This window comes from Protomyctophum parallelum (assembly GCF_964188405.1).
Source record: "Protomyctophum parallelum genome assembly, chromosome: 3".
Taxonomy (NCBI): domain Eukaryota; kingdom Metazoa; phylum Chordata; class Actinopteri; order Myctophiformes; family Myctophidae; genus Protomyctophum; species Protomyctophum parallelum.
The window spans coordinates 30,479,068-30,501,885 of record NC_139698.1 but is presented as its reverse complement, the minus strand read 5'-3'; the positions used below and the strand labels follow the sequence as shown (position 1 = coordinate 30,501,885).

General features: G+C 45.5%; 2 protein-coding genes across 11 annotated transcripts in view; both read right to left on the bottom strand.

Moving 5' to 3' along the window:
• On the bottom strand, window positions 1-13,579 carry LOC310855576 (NACHT, LRR and PYD domains-containing protein 3-like). Of its 8 annotated transcripts, XM_083760632.1 has the most exons (15): window positions 13,326-13,578; window positions 13,080-13,168; window positions 12,395-12,514; window positions 10,347-10,482; window positions 10,025-10,230; window positions 8,867-9,002; window positions 8,581-8,748; window positions 8,259-8,464; window positions 6,015-7,824; window positions 5,607-5,780; window positions 5,004-5,177; window positions 2,002-2,175; window positions 1,735-1,908; window positions 1,293-1,342; window positions 1-778 (listed from the first exon to the last, which is right to left on the bottom strand). In XM_083760632.1, the coding sequence occupies exons 4-15, from the start codon at window positions 10,478-10,480 to the stop codon at window positions 234-236; spliced, it is 3,951 nt and encodes a 1,316-aa protein (XP_083616758.1). In that variant the 5' UTR covers window positions 10,481-10,482; window positions 12,395-12,514; window positions 13,080-13,168; window positions 13,326-13,578; the 3' UTR covers window positions 1-233. The 8 variants fall into 8 exon arrangements, with proteins under 8 accessions (XP_083616758.1, XP_083616756.1, XP_083616761.1 ...); XM_083760630.1 differs by having other exon boundaries at window positions 13,080-13,578; XM_083760635.1 differs by having other exon boundaries at window positions 8,581-8,717; window positions 8,872-9,002; window positions 13,080-13,578.
• A 1,639-nt stretch (window positions 13,580-15,218) lies between these two features.
• Window positions 15,219-22,818, bottom strand: part of pogzb (pogo transposable element derived with ZNF domain b) — a 62,141-nt gene continuing 54,541 nt past the window's right edge. For 2 of the 3 annotated variants that reach the window (XM_083760260.1, XM_083760262.1), the window contains 7 exons: window positions 22,686-22,722; window positions 21,329-21,665; window positions 20,716-20,955; window positions 19,730-20,027; window positions 18,453-18,808; window positions 17,649-17,790; window positions 15,219-16,439 (listed from right to left, as the gene is read on the bottom strand). In XM_083760260.1, the coding sequence (XP_083616386.1) occupies window positions 16,033-16,439; window positions 17,649-17,790; window positions 18,453-18,808; window positions 19,730-20,027; window positions 20,716-20,955; window positions 21,329-21,665; window positions 22,686-22,722 (1,817 nt within the window). In that variant the 3' untranslated portion in view covers window positions 15,219-16,032. The remainder of the gene's footprint in view (window positions 16,440-17,648; window positions 17,791-18,452; window positions 18,809-19,729; window positions 20,028-20,715; window positions 20,956-21,328; window positions 21,666-22,685; window positions 22,723-22,818) is intronic. The other variant, XM_083760261.1, reaches the window with a different exon arrangement.

Below are 22,818 nucleotides of genomic sequence, written 5' to 3'. Positions count from 1 at the left end.
TAAAATGGAACAGTTCTTATTTATTGACATGGACATAATAAAGATGATATGATGGAAACAATGATGGCGATAAGCTAAAATAGAAACAAAGAAAAACAAATTCAACCAAAGTAACAAATAATGAACAATTGCACCAAATGAGTGCTTTTTGAAGGCCTTCTGCAATCTGTGCAGGTGTGTTCCACTCACTACTCAACTCAGTGCAGGTGTGTTGCAACTTGCAAGTGCCCAATTTAACCATTTTGTTGGACCTCACACAGAGACACTGAGGTGCCTGACCACTCAACCCAGAACCCAGGGTAGAGGGGTTCAGTGAATGCGCACTGGAAGGTATACAGGTGTGTCAGCATGTCAGAGGAGACTCTGTAGAAGGACAGGGTTCCAGCAGGCCAGTCCAGATACACTCCGACCCTGTTGGAGCCAGAGGGGGGTACTGGGATGAGATGGTCCTTCCCATTATGACAGGCAATGTAACTGGCAGGAGAGCATTCCAGTCTCCAAGACCCGCCATAGTAGCCAAGCTCGCTGTCTGTACCCCGCCCTAACCTTCTGATTCGTCTGGATGTGGCGGCGATGGACACCCACTGACTCCACTCTACCTCCCAGTAGTGGCGTCCAGTCAGGCCCTCAATGCACAGAACCTGCGACCTGGAGTCAAATCTGTCTGGATGATGGGGATACGGCTGCTCCTCTGTTTCCCATGACACCTTCCTGTTCCCATCAGACAGAGACATGTGTCGGTAGGCTGTGTTTGGGTCCAATGTGAGAGGACAGGCGTCTGATGGGCAGAACAAGACACACAGTCAATAAACCATCATTCGCTATACAAGCATTTGTCTCGTTCCAGTCTACAAGGCATACAAGTCTGGGGATGTTTGTGTGTGTGTGTGTGTGTGTGTGCGCACACGCGCGCGCATGTGTGCGTGCATGCGTGTATGTCTCTGTGTGCGTTTATTTTATATTTCATTATGACTTAGTTTTTGTTCGTTTTTTATTGTAATAGTCTATTCAGTTAGAGGTTACATTCAACAGGGTCAGAAAAAGAGCAAAAAATAGCATATCTACAACCTCACAACGTGTCGCACCACAACAAGTTGTGACCTTTTTTTTTGTTGCTCTTTTTGAAACTAAGGACATTTTCTCTAGGTTTCTAGTTAATTTGATTAGTTTTGTAAAAGCAATGCAGTTGTCGTTTTTATTTTTGCAAAGCTATACATTTTGCAACTAAAAACTACTTTTTGTAATTATTAGTTAGTTATAACCCTGAACACTAGTCAACACATGCTGCTCACATCTTCTGAGGAGTTCCGGTTTAACATGGTGCTCTCCTCCATGGTCCACACTGTAGGGGTGAGAACACAGAAAAACAGTTATTATAGGAGCCGATTCTTTAGATTATATTAAATAACATCATTCAATATTATTATTTATTTATTTAACTTTTTTTGTATTGTGTCTATTAATGGGTGCAGTGTGCTCAACAAGTTATAGACGAATCCACGGAGAGCTGCCCTGGGTGCAATCATAATTGCGGTGTCAATCGGCTCTCATTATTGCGGCTAGATACTGCAGTTATGGTTGCCGCTCGGCGGATTCGTCTGTAGGAAAGGCTAGGGGGCGTGGCAGACTGAGAAGCACAGTTGAAAGTGTAGTTGAAAGTTTTGATTTTTCTTTCCAGTTTTAGTCGACAGAATTAACACTGGTTGGAAACACGTGTCTACAGCAATGACTAACGTGAGTGTCTCCAGTCTCCAGTGTGGATCCTCCAGTCCAGCAGAGAGCCGAGTCACACCAGAACATCCTGGGTTATTGTTGCTTATGTTCAGCTCTCTTAAATGGGAGGGGTTGGCTCTCAGAGCTATGGCCAGAGAAGAACACCCTTCCTCTGTGACCAGACAACCACACAGCCTGCAGAGAAGAAAAAAAAAGAAATCGTAAACAAATGGTCAAATGAAGTTGAGTCAGCATGTCTTTGCACAAGAGTAAACATATATTCTTCACCTTAGTGTCTCCAGTACACAATTTGGACTCCTCAGTCCAACACACAGCAACAGTATTCCCAAATCCTGTAGGTTGTTGTAACTGACGTCCAACTCTCTCAAATGCGAAGGTTCAGAGCTTAGAATGGCTGCCATGGCTTCACAGCTCTTCGCTGACAACCAACAGTGACTCAATCTATATACACAACAAATCACTAGTTAGCAGTGTCATGGTCTGTCCCACTACAGACCATGTTTTCCTTGTCAGCCACTCCCACTCTCCATTCCTTCTCTCAGTCATTGTCAACACACCTGTTTCCACCCCCTCTTCAGCCCTACAGTGCCATGCCCATTCCACACCTGTGAACACTCCTGCAATTACCCTGCTCCCTATAAGACTGGACTCATTTCAGAAACAAACTGTCAGATCATACTTCCTTGTCCCCGAGCTGTCCTGAGTTCCAAGTTCCAAGTGTTTTTGTATTTCTGAGAGGTTCTGCATTTATTGGAAGTTTCCGATTTGATCTTCGAAAGGTTTGCTTTTCTGTTTCCTGTGTTGTGCCCCTTTAGGAAGAGTTTTTGCTTTTTGGATTGTCCTGACTTTTGTTTGTAAGCTGAACTGCCTTCTGCTTAATAAATCATTTATTTTGAACATTCCTGCTCTTGTCCTGCATTTGGGTCCTACCCTCCCTGCCTATCGTAACAGAATGATCTGACCATTCTGGACCCAGCGGACAAGTTTTCTTTTTTGCATTGTTTAGTTTTTGATTTTTTGCCAGTGTTTCTGTCAGTGAGCTGCTGAGGCTGTCAACCATGGCCAGTAGCCACCAGCCCAGCCTACCCTTTTCACACAAGGACTTTGGTGTAACAAAGGAGATTTTTTATGAGGATCCTCAGTTCCTCACTCAACTGGCCAAATATTGGAGGCAGAATCGGGCATTTGCCCAATATACGGCTTTCTTCCGGTGGGAGAGTAGGGGTGCACCGTTTCCTCAGTTACCCTCTGAAGAGGTCGCTCCGGTCACCCCTGCTCTTCAGCCCACTTCCTCACCCAACCTGCCTGGCACTCCGCTGCCCGGCCCTCCGCTGCCTGGCCCTCCGCTGCCTGGCCCTCCGCTGCCCGGCACTCCGCTGCCCGGCTCTCTGCTGCCCGGCCCTCTGCTGCCTGGCACTCCGCTGCCCGGCCCTCCGCTGCCCGGCCCTCCGCTGCCCGGCCCTCCGCTGCCCGGCTCTCTGCTGCCTGGCACTCCGCTGCCCGGCTCTCTGCTGCCTGGCACTCCGCTGCCCGGCTCTCTGCTGCCTGGCACTCCGCTGCCCGGCTCTCTGCTGCCTGGCACTCCGCTGCCCGGCTCTCTGCTGCCTGGCACTCCGCTGCCCGGCTCTCTGCTGCCTGGCACTCCACTGCCCGGCCCTCTGCTGCCTGGCACTCCGCTGCCCGGCTCTCTGCTGCCTGGCACTCCGCTGCCCGGCCCTCCGCTGCCCGGCTCCCCGCCGCCCAGCATGCCTGGCCCTCCGCTGCCCGGCTCCCCGCCGCCCAGCATGCCTGGCCCTCCGCGGCCCGGCCCTCCGCTGCCCGGCCCTCCGCTGCCCGGCCCTCCGCGGCCCGGCCCTCCGCTGCCCGGCCCTCCGCGGCCCGGCCCTCCGCTGCCCGGCCCTCCGCTGCCCGGCCCTCCGCTGCCCGGCCCTCCGCTGCCCGGCCCTCCGCTGCCCGGCCCTCCCCGGCCCGGCCCTCCGCGGCCAGGCCCTCCGCTGCCCGGCCCTCCGCTGCCCGGCCCTCCGCGGCCCGGCCCTCTGCTGCCCGGCCCTCTGCGGACCGGCCCTCCGCTGCCCGGCCCTCCGCTGCCCGGCCCTCCGCGGCCCGGCCCTCCGCGGCCCGGCCCTCCGCGGCCCGGCCCTCCACTGCCCGGCCCTCCGCGGCCCGGCCCTCTGCTGCCCGGCCCTCCGCTGCCCGGCCCTCCGGCTGCAGCTTCCCTAACATACCCTACGGCTCCCCTGCCTCTGCCTGTGGCTTTCCTGGCGTCGCCTGCAGTGTCTTCTGCTTCGTCTCGGCCTCCTGGCCGACCACCGGACGACACCTCCGCCTCGTCTCAGCCCCCTGGTCGTCCACCGGACGACACCTCCGCCTCGTCTCAGCCCCCTGGTCGCCCACCGGACGTCGCCTCATCTCTGTCGTCTCGGCCTCCCGGTCGTCCACCCGATGACGCCACCTCGTCTCTGCCTCCAGGCCGTCCGCCAGACTACGCCTCATCTGTCTCGTCCCAGGCCGTCCGCCTGACTCCTCGTCCCAGCATCCTGGCCGCCCACCTGACATCACCTGCTCAGCTTCAGTTCCCCTCCTCCAGGCCCCCTCCACCCACCCTGCTCTGTGCTCCAGGCCAGCGTGGTGGGACGTCTGGTAGCCGTCCCTTGAGAGGGAGGTACTGTCATGGTCTGTCCCACTACAGACCATGTTTTCCTTGTCAGCCACTCCCACTCTCCATTCCTTCTCTCAGTCATTGTCAACACACCTGTTTCCACCCCCTCTTCAGCCCTACAGTGCCATGCCCATTCCACACCTGTGAACACTCCTGCAATTACCCTGCTCCCTATAAGACTGGACTCATTTCAGAAACAAACTGTCAGATCATACTTCCTTGTCCCCGAGCTGTCCTGAGTTCCAAGTTCCAAGTGTTTTTGTATTTCTGAGAGGTTCTGCATTTATTGGAAGTTTCCGATTTGATCTTCGAAAGGTTTGCTTTTCTGTTTCCTGTGTTGTGCCCCTTTAGGAAGAGTTTTTGCTTTTTGGATTGTCCTGACTTTTGTTTGTAAGCTGAACTGCCTTCTGCTTAATAAATCATTTATTTTGAACATTCCTGCTCTTGTCCTGCATTTGGGTCCTACCCTCCCTGCCTATCGTAACAAGCAGGTCTAAGATTAATCAACAATCAACAATAAATATTGTATCTCAGTTACATAAGTCAATGTGCTAAACTGTTAATATAATCAGTGCATTTTGTTTTACCCATTTGGGCAAATTAAACTGACCTGAGAACAGCTATTCTACAGTGTAGACTCTGTAGTCCAGCTGAGAGGAGATTGACCCCCAAATCCTCTAAATGGTTATAACTCAAATTCAGCTCTCTCAAGTGGCACAGTTTAGAGCTCAGAACTGAGGCCAAGACTTTGCAGTGGGTCGCATTCAGTTCACAGCCAACCAATCTGTAGTCGAAGAATACATTGTGAAAGCAGGCAGGCTGTACTAAAACAATATTTGCATTGCTTTTATTCACTGCAACATCATTGTGTATACAACTATACAAGTACAATAAAACGGGGAGCGTGTGACGCAGACATTGTCGCCTGGATCAGACAGGTCTGCTCCAGGTCTGCGGAACGCGTATCGTAAAAAAAGCTCAACACAATCCAGGTCTAGTAAGCCGCAGGCAAGTGCACGAAACAAGCACACGCACGACAATTTCACGTGACCGCGCCAACGTAAATACGCTTGCGTTGTCGGCCCTCAACTTCTCTGCGCATCCAAAATAAACACACGCCTCTCATTGAAAATGAATTACTAGGCAGGTCAGACGCTGCCCGTCTGAAAGGACCTTTATTCTACAAAGACAGGACCAGAAGAGCTCAACAAACCTAAGCACGTCCAGTCTGCAGTGAGGACTGCTGAGTCCAGCAGAGAGAAGGTTTACGCCGGAATCCAGCAGATCGTTATCGCTTACGTCCAACTCTCTCAGATGAGATGACTTTGACCTGAGGGCAGCGGCCACGACCTCCCAATGTCTCTCTGTCAGTCTGCAGCCAACAAGTCTGTGATAATAGAGTGATCAGTGATTAATCTCAGTTTGATTCACAGAAACTAACCACCATTCAAAAAGAATGGGTAAAAGATGGAAAAGCCAATAAACTTAAAATGTCTATTTCTCCTAAGTTATTCCTTTGTATTTATCTTTCTTCTTATTTGACTCTAGGATTGCAAAATTTCAAATGTGCTGCATCTGTAATGACAATAAAAGGAATTGAAGTGAACTTAGCTGAACTAACCGAGCGATTATGCAGTTCCTCACAGCTGGGACCAGTCTCCACCGCCCCTCCCTTGATGTGTTGTGTGACATCAGGTCCAACACATCCAGGACCTCCTCTGACATCTGCAGCATGTAGGCCAGGGCCGAGCAGTGAGTCTCAGAGAGCTTCTTCTCTGTTCTGGTCTCCGTCTTCAGGTACCGTTGAATCTCCCGGAACACTGAGTGGTCATTCATCTCCATCAGACAGTGAAAGGTGTTGATGTATCTGTCAGGAGAGGCATCGCAAGTGTTCAAACTCTTCAGGTTGTCGATCGATTTCTGGATGCTTTCCGGACTGTGCTCTGTCAAGCCCAGCAGGCCTACTAAAGGATTCAAGTTGGATTCAAGTGAGAGACCATGAAGGAAGCGGATGAAGAGGTCCATGCAGCCATTTTCACACTTCAAAGTTTTGAGCATGGCTCTTCTCAGGAAGTCATCAAGGGAACCTTCATAGTAGCTCTCCCACAACAAATCTTCCTGCTCTTCCAAGAAGGTCCTCAGCACTTTCATGTTCTTGTTCACATAGCAATGAAACAGGTACACTGCAGCGAGAAACTCCTGAATACTCAGGTGAACAAAGCAGTAGACACTTCTCTGGAGGAACACGCATTCTCTTTTGAAGATCTCTGTGCAAACCCCTGAATACACAGACGCATCTGTGACGTCAAGGCCACATTGGTGCAGGTCTTCTTGATAAAACACAAGGTTGCCTTTCTTCAGATGTTCAAATGCCAGCCTCGCCAGCTTCAGAAGAACTCCCCAGTCACTCTCTGTGGGCTCCTGTCGATTCACCTCAGCTCTTGCATCATACTTCTGCTTCATCCTCTTTGTGAGAATGAGCAGGAAGTAGCAGTACATCCTAGTCAGGGTCGTGGGCAGCTCTTCGCTCACGTCTGTCCTCAGCATCATGTCCTCCAGAACAATGGCCGTGATCCAACAGAACACTGGAATGTGACACATGATATAGAGGCTCCTTGGTGCCTTGATGTGCGAGATGATTCTGGTGGCCAGGTTCTCATCACTGAATCTTTTCCTGAAGTACTCCTCTTTCTGTGGATCGTTGAATCCACGCACTTCCGTAACCATGTCAATGCATTTAGCAGGGATCTGGTTGGCTGCGGCAGGTCGGGAAGTTATCCAGATGAGAGCTGAGGGGAGGAGTTTCCCCCTGATGAGGTTCGTCAGCACCAGGTCCATCGAGGATGTCTGTGTGACATCAGAAATGATGTCAATGCACTGGAAATTGAGCGAAAGCCTGCTTTCATCGAGACCATCAAAGATGAACAAAACCTTCCAGAGGGCAAGCATGTCTGCTGTGATCTTCTTCAACTCTGGATGGAAGATATGGATCAGCATGAGAAAACTCCACTGACCATCACGAATCAAGTTCAGCTCTCGGAACGACAGCAGAATAAGAAGATTGACATCTTGATTGGCCAGGCCCTCTGCCCAGTCCAGAGCGAACTTGCGCACAGCGAATGTTTTCCCGATGCCAGCGATTCCCTTCGTCAGAACTGTTTTGATGGGGCTCTTCCGGCTGGGTGAGGGTTTAAAGACGTTTAAACAGCTGATTGCAACGTCAAATAGGGCTTCCATCTTGGATGCAGTCTCAAGCTGCCACACCTCATGTTGTGGATTAACCCCTTCACTCTCTCCCTCGGTGATGTAGAGCTCTGTGTAGATCCTGCTTAAGGGGGCTGTAGTCCCTGTTTCAACAAGATCTTCATTCACAAACTCCAGCCTGCTTTTCAGACTGATCCGATAATCGCTTACATCCTCCAGACTCTCATCTGTTGTTAGAGGAGAATAACCATGAATTACACAAAAGGTTTAATTTATATTACTGCATGCTATAAAAACATAGTCTGCTCTTACAATCTTCCAATGAGTCAACATCCAACAGAAGGCAGGACAATTATGTTAAATCATCTTGAATCCTAAATACTTAGGTGACTGACAATCCCCAGAGTTCTATACAATGTCCCTGTCAGCGTTTTTCCATCAACACCAAATGTCTTTGTGGAAAATAGCAGATCTACAAGCTCACAATGTTGTGAGCTTGTAGGTTTGCCCCAGAATAGGGACTTTATAGGGTTCAAGTGGCTAACAGGCCAGGGAGTATTATAAAGAAAAATATGAAAAAAGACATATCCCTTTTTTTTGTTTGTTTGATTTTTGTTTTTAAGAGTAGGAACAAAAGCTAAAGGGAGAATCCCAGTCTTACTTTGAGGACAGCTCTTGTGACTGGACACCTGTGGTCCAGGTGTGGTTTTGGATGTGTCTGCACACTGGGGACAGGCATGGTGTCCTGCTGCACACCGACTGCAGAACCAGTGTCCACAGGGGATAGAGACCGGACCGCTCAGAACCTCCTCACACAAAGCACACTGGAACAGCTCCTCTGTCCCAACACAACCACTCCAACGTTCTCTGTGAACATACAGATAATCTGATGAGTCATCCCGTAACAGGGTTATGGTTTACGGTGTTAGGGCACCCCCTAAACATTCATTTAAATACACTAAAGGAAAGTTGTTTGATCTTACTTTACGGTTATGTCTGATGGAGCGGGTTCTTTCCTGAAGTTAAACGGAACACCCATAGACTGGTCACTCTTCAAGGACAGACATGATGCAGACTCATTCCACTCATCGGCCTCTCTCTCCTCAGACAGGAACAGCTCCTCTGTCCCAACACAACCACTCCAACGTTCTCTGTGAACATGCAGATAATCTGATGAGTCATCCCGTAACAGGGTTATGGTCTATATGGTGTTAGGTCACCCCCTAAACATTCATTTAAATACACTAAAGGAAAGTTGTTTGATCTTACTTTACGGTTATGTCTGATGGAGAGGGTTCTTTCCTGAAGTTAAACGGCACACCCATAGACTGGTCACTCTTCAAGGACAGACATGATGCAGACTCATTCCACTCATCGGCTTCTCTCTCCTCAGACAGGCTCATGACTGTGGAGTTGAAACAACAGAAACACCTGTAATGAACACCACATGAACTCTATAGCAGGGTTTCTCAATGAGGGTGCCATGGCAGCCTCGGGCAAGTGGTTCTCAAACTCATAGGCTCAGGGAACCCCTGTACATATTTTCATTTACAGCACCTATTTTACGTTGTACATTTTCACTCTCAGGCATATACCAGTGTGAGGCAGGTAGAAACACCAGTGTCAGCTCCAGCTGACACTGATCATAGTGGAGCAATCCTTCCAGCGAATGCCCCAGAATACGGGATGCTGGGTTAAAGTGCTCATTATGAAAAAAATCACACTTGTGTGAAGTGAGGGTCGCTCTTATTATCATACATCATCATACATCACATTTCGTGCTCAGCCAATCAAATCATCACTATACGGGGTAGTCAAAAAGGTTACTATATATCATATAAAGATTTAGCACCCCCCTGTAGTAACCGCCTGTTGAAGATCCATGACTGAAACAAAATCACACTCATGTGAAGTGAGGGGCGCCCCGATTTGTGGGGGCATGTGTTGCTATCATGTCGGTAATACATTTATTACAAGATGTATTTATATCAGCGAGATGACATGTTATGTGAATTTACCCTAAACAAACATTAAAGTCCATAGACTTGGCTGGGATGGGACATTCATAATTAGGCTCTAAACAAACATTAAAGTCCATAGCTTGGCTGGCCTACTGTATGACATAATTTTGGAAAGCCATGTATCCTATTGGACGGGCTAGCGTCCCTCAAAAAAAGAACAAACTATCCTTGATTTTTTAGGGCCTCCTATATATAGCTTTTGACTCTACATGTCTCAATATTTGCCATCGACAATGAAAGAAGAAATTAGGTCAAATGTCCGCCAAATATTACGTAAATTTGTGTCAACAGGCATTCTGATTGGCCAGTATGAGATGATGCATGATGATGTTGATGATAAGAGCGCCCCTCACTTCACACGGGTGTGAGTAGAAACAAAAGCTAAACTTAAAAGTAGAATCCATACTTTGAGGACAGCTCTTCTGACTGGGCGCCTGTGGTCCAGGTGTGGTTTTGCATGTGTCTGCACACTGGGGACAGGCATGGTGTCCTGCTGCACACCGACTGCAGAACCAGTGTCCACAGGGGATAGAGACCGGACCGCTCAGAACCTCCTCACACAAATCACACCGGAACAGCTCCTCTGTCCCAACACAACCACTCCAACGTTCTCTGTGAACATGCAGATAATCTGATGAGTCATCCCGTAACAGGGTTATGGTTTATGGTGTTAGGGCACCCCCTAAACATTCATTTAAATACACAAAAGGAAAGTTGTTTGATCTTACTTTACGGTTACGTCTGATGGAGAGGGTTCTTTCCTGAAGTTAAACGGCACACCCATAGACTGGTCACTCTTCAAGGACAGACATGATGCAGACTCATTCCACTCATCGGCCTCTCTCTCCTCAGACAGGCTCATGACTGTGGAGTTGAAACAACAGAAACACCTGTAATGTACACCACATGCACTCTATAGCAGGGTTTCTCAATGAGGGTGCCATGGCAACCTCGGGCAAGTGGTTCTCAAACACTATTTTACATTTTCACTCTCAGGCATACCGGTGTGAGGCAGGTAGAAGCACCAGTATGGTGTCGGCTCCAGCTGACATACATCATACTCAGGGGTCATCACCATGCCAGCTTGTGATGGACATTTTGATCAATATTTTATTTTTGTCACAGACAAATAACTGGTCAATAATCTTACCAGAAACCCAAATGACTAACACGTGGACTTGTAATGTGCCTATAGTGTCTATGCTAGTGTGCTACATATTTTAGAGATAATTAAAAATATATTATTTTTGATTAACATAATGATGATTGCACTTCATATGGCAAATGTTTTACATTTCAGTTCCTCATAGCTTTCTAGTATATTTGTCTACTGTGGAAAAATATAAGCTGGCATGGTGAGTCAAATGACGTGTGGTTTATCCGCAAGTGTCTTTCCATGTTCTCTTTCTTCACCATCAGTGATTTCTGATGAGATAAATACTTCTGTATTTCTTTATCTCAGTTCTCTGTTTGCTGGAAAGTGATTGCTGATGAGACAAATACTTAGAATAACTATTTCAGTTCCTTATTTCTTTTTCTCTGTTTTCTGGAAAGTTCTAGTCAAATGATTTGTGTTATACTTTATCATTTATATATACTTTAAAAATGGGTTACAAAATCGTGGGATAAAAATTATAAAAAGAAAAAAAGAAAATCACTTGATTAACAGAGTAACTAACAGCCAAGACTTTCTAATGTTTGTTCAGACAGGGGTTTTCAACTTATTGTGAACGAGGGACCACAACCCTGACTAAGAATCAACCTGGGGACCACTGGTGTGTTGGGAGGGGATATGGGCTAAGATAGTTGTTTTGGTACCTTGGGGAACAGAGCTTTTAGTGTGGTAGAACCCCACCCTGTGGAACTCTCTCCCAATAGAGATTCGCCTCCATGCTCCAGCACTGTACTCTTTTAAAGGACGACCATGGTTATTTGCAAACATGTTTACATTTACAGTTGGTACAGGAGTTTTAGGTTTTATTGCAAACATAAATAAAATACATTCATTAAATGTATTAAAATATGTTTAAATCATATGTATATTAACAGGCGTGGTGTGGGAGAAAAAAGCTTGAAATTACATTTTATTTGTTGCACAATATGCACAACAAATTAGATCAAGCCGTCCAGAGCACTGATCTATTCCTTCCATGGTTACCCGTATTCCATTCAGTAACTGTATCCAACCTTCCATTAAATCACGTTTTCTAATTTGTATGAGTGAGCAGACACATGATTATTATACACATTTCCTAATAATGACTCAATCAGGCATTCCGGTGCACTTCCCCTTCTTGAGATTCTAACTCCCTTTTCTGTGGAATCTGTTGTCCTGCTACTTAATTGATGTCATCATCAGATCATTCAGTTCACTGAGTGAAATACACTACTATATGCATGGTCAGGGACCACATGCAATACTGTCATGGACCACCAGTGGTCCACGGACCACCTGTTGAAAACCCTTGGTTTAGAGCACTAAACGTGACATCATGTGGCAGCCAAGTCTTGGGGCTGTATTTTGCGTGTCTTAAGTACCAGGTCTTATTACTTAACTTAAGACCTGGAGGCGTGATCAATGCCATTTGGCTATTCTGAGTGGCCAAAGACCATTGACCACGCCTCCAGGTCTTAAGTTAAGTAATAAGACCTGGTACTTAAGACACGCAAAATACAGCCCTTGGACTTTTAATGTTTGTTTAGAGTACGATATATGTACGATGCTCCTCACTTTTTTAGAGTAGAAACCGAAGCTAAAGGAAGAACCCACTCTTACTTTGAGGATGGCCCGTTTGATTGGGCGCCTGTGGTCCAGGTCTGGTTTAGGATGTGTCTGCAGTGCGTGCTGGGGGACAGGCTCGATCATGTCTGTGTGTAGTTAGAAAACCAGAGAAACCTGTAATGCACACGGACACCACATTAACATAGCAGGGGTTCTCAAAGAAGGTACCATTGGGAACCTAATAATAATAATAATAATAATAATAATCTTTATTGTCCCCAAAGGGATATTTGTCTTCATAAGTCTGTTCAACACCAACACAAAACACAAAGAACAACATATCACCAAGGCAATACTCTATGCACACACGCACAACTAATCAGCTGACTTTTCCCAGCACGAAATTTCCATTTTACAACATGAATTCATCTTTTACTTATTGGTTTAACTTAACTGTTAAACCAATGCTCTGTAATGTCTGGAAAAGTATGCATTGATATTTTCTTGATTGATAGAGACAGAGTGAAATTAGCTTACAAAATGCAATGTATGTAGGATTTGGTATGAATAAATATTGGGAAAGTTTTTTGAGAAGATCTCTCATTGAGAAATTAAATCCTTTTCACCCATAGACAGACACAAATATATTTTTAAAAGCTGTTGTAAAGTATGTAAAAAATACCCTTGGCTTCGACGTAGTCTACTTTTATTTGTAAAAAATGTTTTTATCGTCTCTTACCTGTAAGCACTTGTGAAGAGTCAATCCTCATGAAACATTGAGATGCATCAAAAGTGTTGCCAGATGGTGAGAGAAATAAGCAACCAGGTCTAGGAAAACAAGCCTAAAAAAAGTGACTAGCCTATAGGCCACATGAGCACTTTTTTTTACTACACTTTTCTCAATTTCCCAAATTAGTCGTTATTCCAATTGATTCCTCCCCACACATTTCTGTGTTGACAATATTGCTGTATACCACCGACTCACCTGCCAGGGAGGAGGCCCCACCGGGAGGATGTAGAGCCCTCTGACCTACACCTCCCACCCTGCTGACAGGTGCCGCCCCCCAGCCCATAGGAGTACATGCAGTGACCGATATCACACTCCCGACCCGGCTTCCCTCATCCGAACACGGGCCATGGTGGATTCTAACCCACAACCTCCGTGGTGGTGAGCAGGGACTTTACCACTGTGCCACCCGAGCGCCACATGAGCACTTTCATACTGTACATGGGCTATTTAAAGGAGCATTCAGTGATTTGGAAACCCCCCCGGTCCGCCTCAGTCACAAGATGTGCACATGCACACGCTTTACAGTGGGCGACACGCAACAGGCCAACAGCACGTGCACCAAGGGCTCTCTAGTCAAAAAGTGTTTTTGACCCAGGGGTTAACTGGGGACAGGGAGGAACTATAGTCACCACACTCTATAGTGTGAAAAACAACAAAAAAACATATTTGAATTAATCGAAATCACAGAATATACCTTTACATTTTTAAATAAAATGTGGAATATTCTGAATATATATTTTAACATTCTAACACCACAAAACTGATATTGAGTATTCCTGGCACAAAACATTTCCAGATGGGGTTAATAGGGACCAATAACAATATTTGGGGGTCCATGACATAATTAACACTTTCGGAACAAGTCCAAAAAAATCACAACCCACAACTACCAATATTTACAAGCAACTTTACGGAAAATGAAGCCCAAAGTCCCTAATAAACTAACATGGCACCCCTGCACATGAGAAATCAGAGCCAGGAGGGAAGCACGCACACCCCTGCACATGACACATGGGTGTGTCTCAATGGAGTTGGAGAGGAGACAGTTTCGAATTGCAGCCACCCATAAGTGCTCTTTGAGAGTTATGGCTGAGTCATGGTGATGGTGACATGATACCAGAGAGGGTTTCTTGTAAATCCTTTTGATGCAATCTTAGATTTATTATTGACTCTTGCTGGAGTTGTTGAACAAGTTTAGTCTGTGACTAGTCAGTTTCATTCCTCTCCAAAAGCAGTGGTGGAAACTGGAAAGTAATTTAAGTAAAGTTCTACTAAAGAACATTTACAATTATATATTTGTAGATTTGGATTATTATTACAAAACATACATTCACCACTTCAGCCCTATAGCCTACATTTCGGCCATTTGAAAATAGCCGATCTACAAGCACACGCTATTTCAAAAGATTTTTTATATGTTTTATATAATCAGTTAGATAAATATGATTCGAAGTGTAACGTGTTCCTCAGTCATGTTGCAGGCCCTTGATGTGATCCATGGTCAGGCAATGCCATTTTGATTGTTTACTGTCTTAGTATACATATGATACGGTTGATGATGCTGTGTTTGGTCGACTGGTTGTGTAAACTGATTTTAAATTTGAATTTATGTTTTATTTTTATTTGTTTATATTTTCTATCTTTTTTTTATATTACGGTTTTGTGCTCATACATAATGTCCATGCTTACGTATTTTGTTGTTGTTGCTTGTGTTTGTTTTTTCTGTCTATATGTAAAAAAAATCCAAATAAAGTGCTGACAAAAAAAACAAAAAAAACAATAAGGGACCATAGGCCCTTCGGCTTGGCCCCTTAATACAAATCTAAAATGAGTGAGCTAAGACCAACACCAAATGTTTTAACTCACTCGGACATTCCTCTCCTCCAACCCACAATTACTGGTACACAGTCAAATCTAAAGTATTATATTTGTTGCTCCGAGACAACCTACCATTTGGTTCGACTTGTTGAGGAACGCTGCATTATTGTGTATTAATTCCACAATAATGTTGAGAATCACTGTATTATCTAAGATTATTTTGTGACATTGAGGACTCTTAGAGGACACAATCACAGAGGCATTTGCATTTCTTTAATATACAAATCACAGACCATTAAAACAGAAACAGAAAGTCACCATTGCAGAATGATGCTATTATGTTGAGTGTGTGTGTGTGTGTGTGTGTGTGTGTGTGTGTGTGTGTGTGTGCGTGTGTGTGTGTGTGTGTGTGTGTGCGTGTGCGTGTGTGTACTCCACATACCAGCTCTGACAGTGTGATAAAAATCGTTTCGGGAAACGGTTCCAAATGTGATGTCACGGTTCCTCAAAGCTGGATCCGGTTCCTCTGGTTACGGACTGAAACCCTGTAGAGCGTCGCAGTCATGCTTTCATGACGACGCCAGGCCCAGGAAATAATTCCCAATGCATTTTCCCCATAGACATTTCAAAAAGTATTTATTTAAAGACCTTTTAAGCATCGTACGAAGCCAACTGTTGACAAATCATGACAACAAACAAATTATTACGATTAAGAAGAAAAACATTGTGTTTACTGTCATGATTTGTCACGACAAGAGTTGGCTTTTTTCCGCGGTGTAAACGTTTAAAAGAAAATACTTTTTGAAAAGTCTATGAGGAAAATGAACAGGGAATTATTTTCCAGGTCTCTCTCGGGGGTGGGACTGCAACGCTCTATAGTCATTACATTACCAGTCAGCTATCAGACATATATGACAACTGTGCAGCCCCTGTCTAACATCATCATGTGTAGAGTCTTCACATTATCATCACACTCCTGATCCTGTTCACTTTCTTTACATTTGCGTTATATCTCTCAACTGTCCCAGAGCAACACACATGTTCGAGGTTGCTCGGTTGTTGAGTTGTTGGCTAAGTGCTTTGCTCAAGGACACATGGGAACTGTCTCTCCACGTTCTTCTGTTAGGCACCTCGCCGTTATTCCCTCCCCCTCTAATCCAGTCTTTATTTCCTCCATTTCGCTTCCATCATTTCCCGTTTTCACCGGTTTTGTCTTTACCTCCTCCGTTGTTAGTACTTTGTCTGTCCTTGTCTCCGCCTCCTCTCTTCTCTCCTCTTCTGGCTCCTTCCTCTCCTTCTCCTCTCCTTCCTTGGCGTGCTCCTTCTCCTCCTCCTCCTCCTCTTCTCCTCCCTCGTCCTCCTCCATCTTCTCCAGTTCGTCGGTGAACTCCTCCTCCGTGACCTCTCCCACCAGCGCCTCCCAGAGGCTGTGGAGGAGCTGTGCCTGCACCTCCTCAGGGCTCTGCTTCTCCTCCTGGCCTCCTCCTTCTCCTATAGCAGGGCAATTAAAACTAATTACTGTACATGATGAAAGAAAAATCAAATTACTAAACTGAACTGATTAAACTAATAACAGAATTACAATTTGTATTACTAAATTACACTAATTACAGGAAGAAACAAAATAAACAAATGACTAATGAAACTAATTAATCTTTCATATCATTTTAATTGTATTGTCTGTTAGGCTTTGCAAACTAAGATTCCACAGGCAGACATGACAATGAATTAAATATACAAAAACGACAGAAAATAACCAATTATCAAAATAAATGTAAATGTAATTGATTGATTGATTGAAACCTTTATTTATTCTCGAAAAGAGCATTGAGTTTCCCCTCATTTCCAATGCTGACGAGATCACATGTATAAAAAACAATTAAGACAGATATAAAACACAAAACAAGTCTACAAGTAAGGCATAAAGACATAATTCACAAACAGTGAAACAAAACATAAGTTAAAAACAGTTATGAGGTAGGGAGATTCGAAAGCAGGTTATTAAACTGTCCTTAGGATATTGGGGTACCAATTTTCAGTGTTTGTTGAAGTCGAATTGAAACAGAAAGCAGATTTTCCCAGTTCAGACTGCACAGATGGGACCTCTAGTGTAAGCCATTCACTTGAACGGGTCTGACGAGCATTTCCTTTCCAGTTTAGCAGCAACGTGATGTAGGGGTGGTAACTTCCCATCAATAGCTTTAAAAATAAACCGGTGCCAGTTCCTGGATCTCCTCTCAGGGAGGGACCAACCTACCCTGTCATAGAGGGTACAATGGTGAGTGCTGTAGCTTTCCACCAGTGATAAATCTAAGTGCTGAGTGATAAACTGTATCCAATTGTATCTCATTATTATTGAATAATTTTACAGATCAACAAGCTCAGAACATTGGGGCTCGTTGTGAGCTCGTTGTGAACAGACCAGTTAACCGATTTTGGGCGGGAACCCCTTTTGGTGTTAGCATTATGTTATGCTTTAGCTATTGAAAAATAGCAGATCTACAAGCTCATAGTGCGCCACCGAGTGGCGCGCTATGAGCTTGTAGGTCTGCTATTTTTGAAAAATCGAAGAATGACTGACATAGAAATATAGCTTTTTCAGGAAACTGTCAGGATGTAGAAAACATTTTTAGAATCTGATCTCAGGTCAGAATAGATAATACAGATGAATGGAAACAATTCTGAGCAGTCCTACAGTACCTCCTCCAGGGACGATGCCAGCCAGCTGGAAGCATCTGTTCAGGAGGTGTGTGTGGGCGGCCAGGCGGCCCAGAGCCTCTCCCATACAGTCTAGCAGCAGACGACATACGCTGATCTCCAGATCCTTCGCTGTCCACACGTCCTGCAAGACAACCCAACTCATCCATTTAATCCATCATTTAAAAATCTACCTCGAATCAATTTGACTTTTGGTAGAATAAATTATAAATTGCCTCAAACTTCTTACAAAAACATTTGTAGAAAATAATTGTTAGATTTTGCTTTCCCCCCACAACATTTAAGAAATATTTCAATAAATCTAGAAATAAATAAGAAATAGCAGAATAAGAATAACTTTTTGAGAGCTTTTGAGAGCTTTAGAGCTTTTTGATCTGCCATTTCTGTTATTTTTGTGCATGAAACACTGTTGTATGAGAAAATTATAAAATAGGGCTTAGGTGGTTAATCAACTGTGCTGACATATAGTTTGGAGTTTCTGACTGGTTACTTGAATGATTATGTCTACTGTACTTTTGTTTTGTTTAAATTGTTTCACAAGTTAATGAATTGGGTTTGATTTTGATGAGGCTAAATATTACCAGTATATATTCATTTTTGTACATGCAAGCAATGCATCGGGTTAGTCCACAGTGATTGCGATGTCCATGTCAAATAAATAAACACAACATAATCACACTAATAGATCTATAGATCTATTACAATATCTTTCCAAAATAAGTATCACGCAGCTTCCAATCTAAGAAAACAATGGCTAGTCTGCAGCCCAGGCCTCCTGTACTGTACCTGCAGGGGTGTAGCCATGGCGCTGGCCCAGCGGTGGAGCAGGTATCTCTGCAGCACCGGGCGGAGGCAGATGTCCAGCGGCTGCAGGCTGTGGCTGCAGCCGGCGGGGACCACAGCGGGCAGTGTGGCCAAGGCGCCCAGGGCGCTCAGGGACTTCTGGGACAGGTGCTCGCGGTGGCCGTCCATCACCAGCAGGTTCTTCCTGGGGCGGTCCAGGGCCGAAAGGTGGCGGCGCCACACGCCGGTCGTCCACAGGTCCATGGCGTCCTCGACGCTGAAGGCCACGGGCCTGGCCTTCACCAGGAGACACTCCACCACCGCGGGCCACGAGCGACTGCTCTTCAACAGCACCAGACCTACCAGCCCAGAGGTTAGTCACAACTAATCCTTCATTTTGTAAAATAACCGATTAATAACCAATTCCCATTTTGGACGAAACTATAAAAAAGGAAAAAAAATAAAAAAGAAAGAAAAGAAAAAACATTAAAGAAATTGTCAAAAGTAGTGAAGATAGATATCTACAAGCGAGCTTGTAGATTGGATATCTTAGCTGTTTTTGGCTATTTTCTTTTTATCACACAACAGCTACAGTCTCAAAAAGACAAGAGGGCGAAGAGATAAACATTACAAGTCAGTGTGATCAGCGTCAATTAAACTAAACTATACGAATAAAAAAAAATCTATTATACAACAGATTTTCGACTGTAGTTTCGAGGAAGCAATCTGATGAAATAGACATCTACCCGTGCTTCAAAGAGCATGATAGCACACCTAATCACAACATAAAAATCTGCTCTGCTGATGAGACCGAGTCTCGCAGAGTGGCGGTCGTAGTGGCTAAATTAAATCTGGCATTAAACAATCATGATTTTCTATCGAATATCTTAGTTACAATGAAACTGAGTTGATGTGTTCTTTTTTTTAAGGGTAACTGTGTGTAATCGCAATATTACACTCAAGGGGGTGCTATATCTAGATTATTGGCACTTCAGTGATGCTTGCGGAAGTCGGCTAAAGCCTCATGCCTGACTGCATCACTGGCGTGCCAATAATCATGGTAAAGCACACCCGCTCGTGTAATATTGCTTCATTAAAATCTAGATTACATGAAAGTTCATAACAGCATTGGCCAGAATAGATAGCAGTCATACATGGCTTCAAGTGAATTAAGCGTAAAACACCATAACAGCATAATTATTATTATTCAATGAATCAAAAAGAAAGTTGTAAGTACTCCATGGAACAATGGCTAAGGAGACCATGGATAAGCCCTATACCTGGCAGCACAGTGCCGTCAGACAACACCGTCAGGTAAACGGTCAGCATAGGACTGCCGGAACCCCTCAGCTTCAGAGCCTCCACCCGCTGCGCCGCCGTGCAGCTGCCGTGCAGGTAGTTCAAGTCCACGAACACGCACAGCTCGTCCATGGCGGCCACGGCGCCGGGCGGCAGCCCGCCCACCAGGATCTGCCTCTGGGTGAAGTCGCGGAAGCTCTGGGTCCGCTCCTGCAGGGACGGGGGCAGCACTCGCGTCAGCGAGGGCCTCCTGCCCGGGCGCTGCGGGCCCAGACCGTGCTGCGGACAGGGGGGGGATTCAAGCAAGAAACGCATTTCACAGCTGAAAATGTTTTGTTGGGCCAACCTATGATTTGTGAAAACACTGTGAGAGGAGCCCCCCCCCCCTCCCACTAGTGCGCTAAAAAAATATGATTTTAGGTATTGTCAATCATTCTAAACCAATGTTCTTTCTGTTTTAATCTACATGCAGCCAACCAGAAATTGCAGATTGAGGATTTAACCTTGAACGTGTATTCTATCACTAGTTTGATCAAATAGACTGAAATCAACTCGTGACATGATTAATGTGCAGAACCAGAATCAATCCTAGGTTTATAGGTGTAAATAAGTGGGTGAAATAATCTTTCCATTATTTATATTTTTGTGTGTGTGTGTGTGTGTGTGTGTGTGGGGGGGGGTGGCGTGGCATGGAATTGATGGCATTATAAAGTCAGATTTTACATTTGGTTGCATGCTGGAAATAGCTTCGTACTAGCTCCCAGCTTACGTTGTGAGCTTGTAGTCCCTCCCTCCCTAACATTTTAGTCTACTTTTTATTTGTTGACAAAATTGTCAACAAATAAAGCACCCAGTCATAGGAGATGTATACGTACCCGCAACATGAAGCACAACGCCCAGTCATAGGAGATGTATACGTACCCGCAACATGAAGCACAGCGCCCAGTCATAGGAGATGTATACGTACCCGCAACATGAAGCACAGCGCCCAGTCGTAGGAGATGCGGAAGGCGCTGCCGAAGCTGCCCTTCCTCCTCAGCACGGTGGCCTTCTGGAACAGCAGGCTCTCCGTGACGGGAGCCTGCTGCTCCAACACCACCAACACCCACTCCAGCATGTCCACCTCTCCCTCGCACAGCCGCGGCTCACTGCTCTCCTGCTTCAGCCGCTTCCTCCGCTCCTTCAGCCAGGCCATGATCACATGAGGCTGGGTGGAGGAGAACATGGTCATTAACCCATTTAGGCCTGACGTCGAAAGTTAAAAAATGTCATCATGACAGTTTTCTGAAATACCTATGTTTCTACCTATGTTTCCAAATTTGCGCCACGATTTTTCAAAAATAGCAGACCTACTGTACAAGCTCGTAGCGCGCCACTCGGTGACAAATGGAGTGGCAAAGTGAGTTTAATGTCGTTTAACGTCAGGTAGGACTTTTCTGTTTGGCCGTAAGGGCTGTCAAGGCCAGAAAGTAGTTTTATTTGCCATTCAGCAGGCGTTCCCGCATAACTTCCGGGTATGATGATGATGTCACGCACATACACTCTATGTGTGTGACAATTCTTAATAGTGACTGCCCTACCTGTGTGTTGAAGTCCCTGGAGGCCTGGTGGAGGCCGCCACACAGCGCCAGCAGACAGATCCTCTGCTGGCGGGCAGCCTGGGAGTCCTCCCCGAGCGGCGGAGGTTCGTCATCCTCTGCTCCCTCTACGTCCGCTCGGAACTCCTCCGCCGTATCCTCCACAGCCGGGAACCCTGGGAGGCCACCTGGCTCATCGTGCTCCATCCCCTCGTCTCCCGACGACGATGAGATCTCCTCGATAGGAGCCATGGCTTCGTCCATCTCGTCGATCGGGGTGTTGTCGTCCGGCTCCACCTTCCCGCCGAAAATCTTTTCCGTGGAGAACTCCACCTTTCCGCTGAAGAAGAAAAGACCACCAAGGAGAAGGAATCAAAACACCTGACTATAAATATGTATGGTACATATATGTCCAAAACTGTTACTTTTCCGTATTCAAATTCCAATGGAACAGATCTACAAGCTCAAAGCGCTTCGCTTCATGCAGTATTTCGAGCTTGCAGATCTGCTACTTTTGATGCTTTTGTGTGACACTGTAGTGTGATGAAGTAGGGCGTTAATTTACCAAGAAAATACAAAAAAGTTCAAAGGTTTATATATGTGTCGCGTGTGTGTCTGTGTGCGTGTGTGGATTTGTGCAGAACAGACTGGTAAATGTGGTGAAAATCAACATGGGGCTCTACCACTGTAGTTCTAAATCAGGGGTGTCCAAAGTGTGGCCCGCGGGCCAAATGTGATCCTGGGCTCTACACACCCTCCGCCAACCTGGGGAGACCAACGGACCTCAACTCATGCTTCCTTCATGCCTGAGTGTCCAAGTTGCTCCTTTACACCTGACAGGGGCGTGGAAGGAAGTAAGGAACACGTTATTCCAACCAGTTCCTTTCCCCTCCATCAGGCGCCAGGGGGAGGCATTCAAGCTTTTTAACCTGGGCATTTCCCAGAATATAATTTGTCAGTGTTCCTTGTTCCTTCTTCCTTGTATTATTATTTTTACGTTGCTCCTCTGGTTACATTTGGTAATGTGACTATATGGCTGAAAAAAGGCTGAGAGACACTTTTTGTTCACAGCACACACCCGACAAAAGACCATTGATATGAAATATTGATGATGATATGATGAGTTCAATAGAATCGTTTAAATGCAATGCACATGTATGTGACTTTGTTATAGACTAGTCCGACGCTACATTATGTGACTTTGTTATAGACTAGTATGTCACTACATTATGTCAGGAGATATAGTAAGGTTGGCCCTTGGGTGTTTTAATATTTTCTAATATGGCCCCCTATGAAAAAAGTTTGGACACCCCTGTTCTAAATATTGGAAGCCTGTCACATATAGCTTTGACAAGTTTACCTTATTGCCTCCTGGAGAAATCCTGTTTTCGTTGACCCTGTTGAAGACGGAACACAGTTAATACCTCAACACTAAATGCTCTGCTGGTACGTCAGTAAAGTCAAATAAATAATAAATGTTATATTCAGTGAGA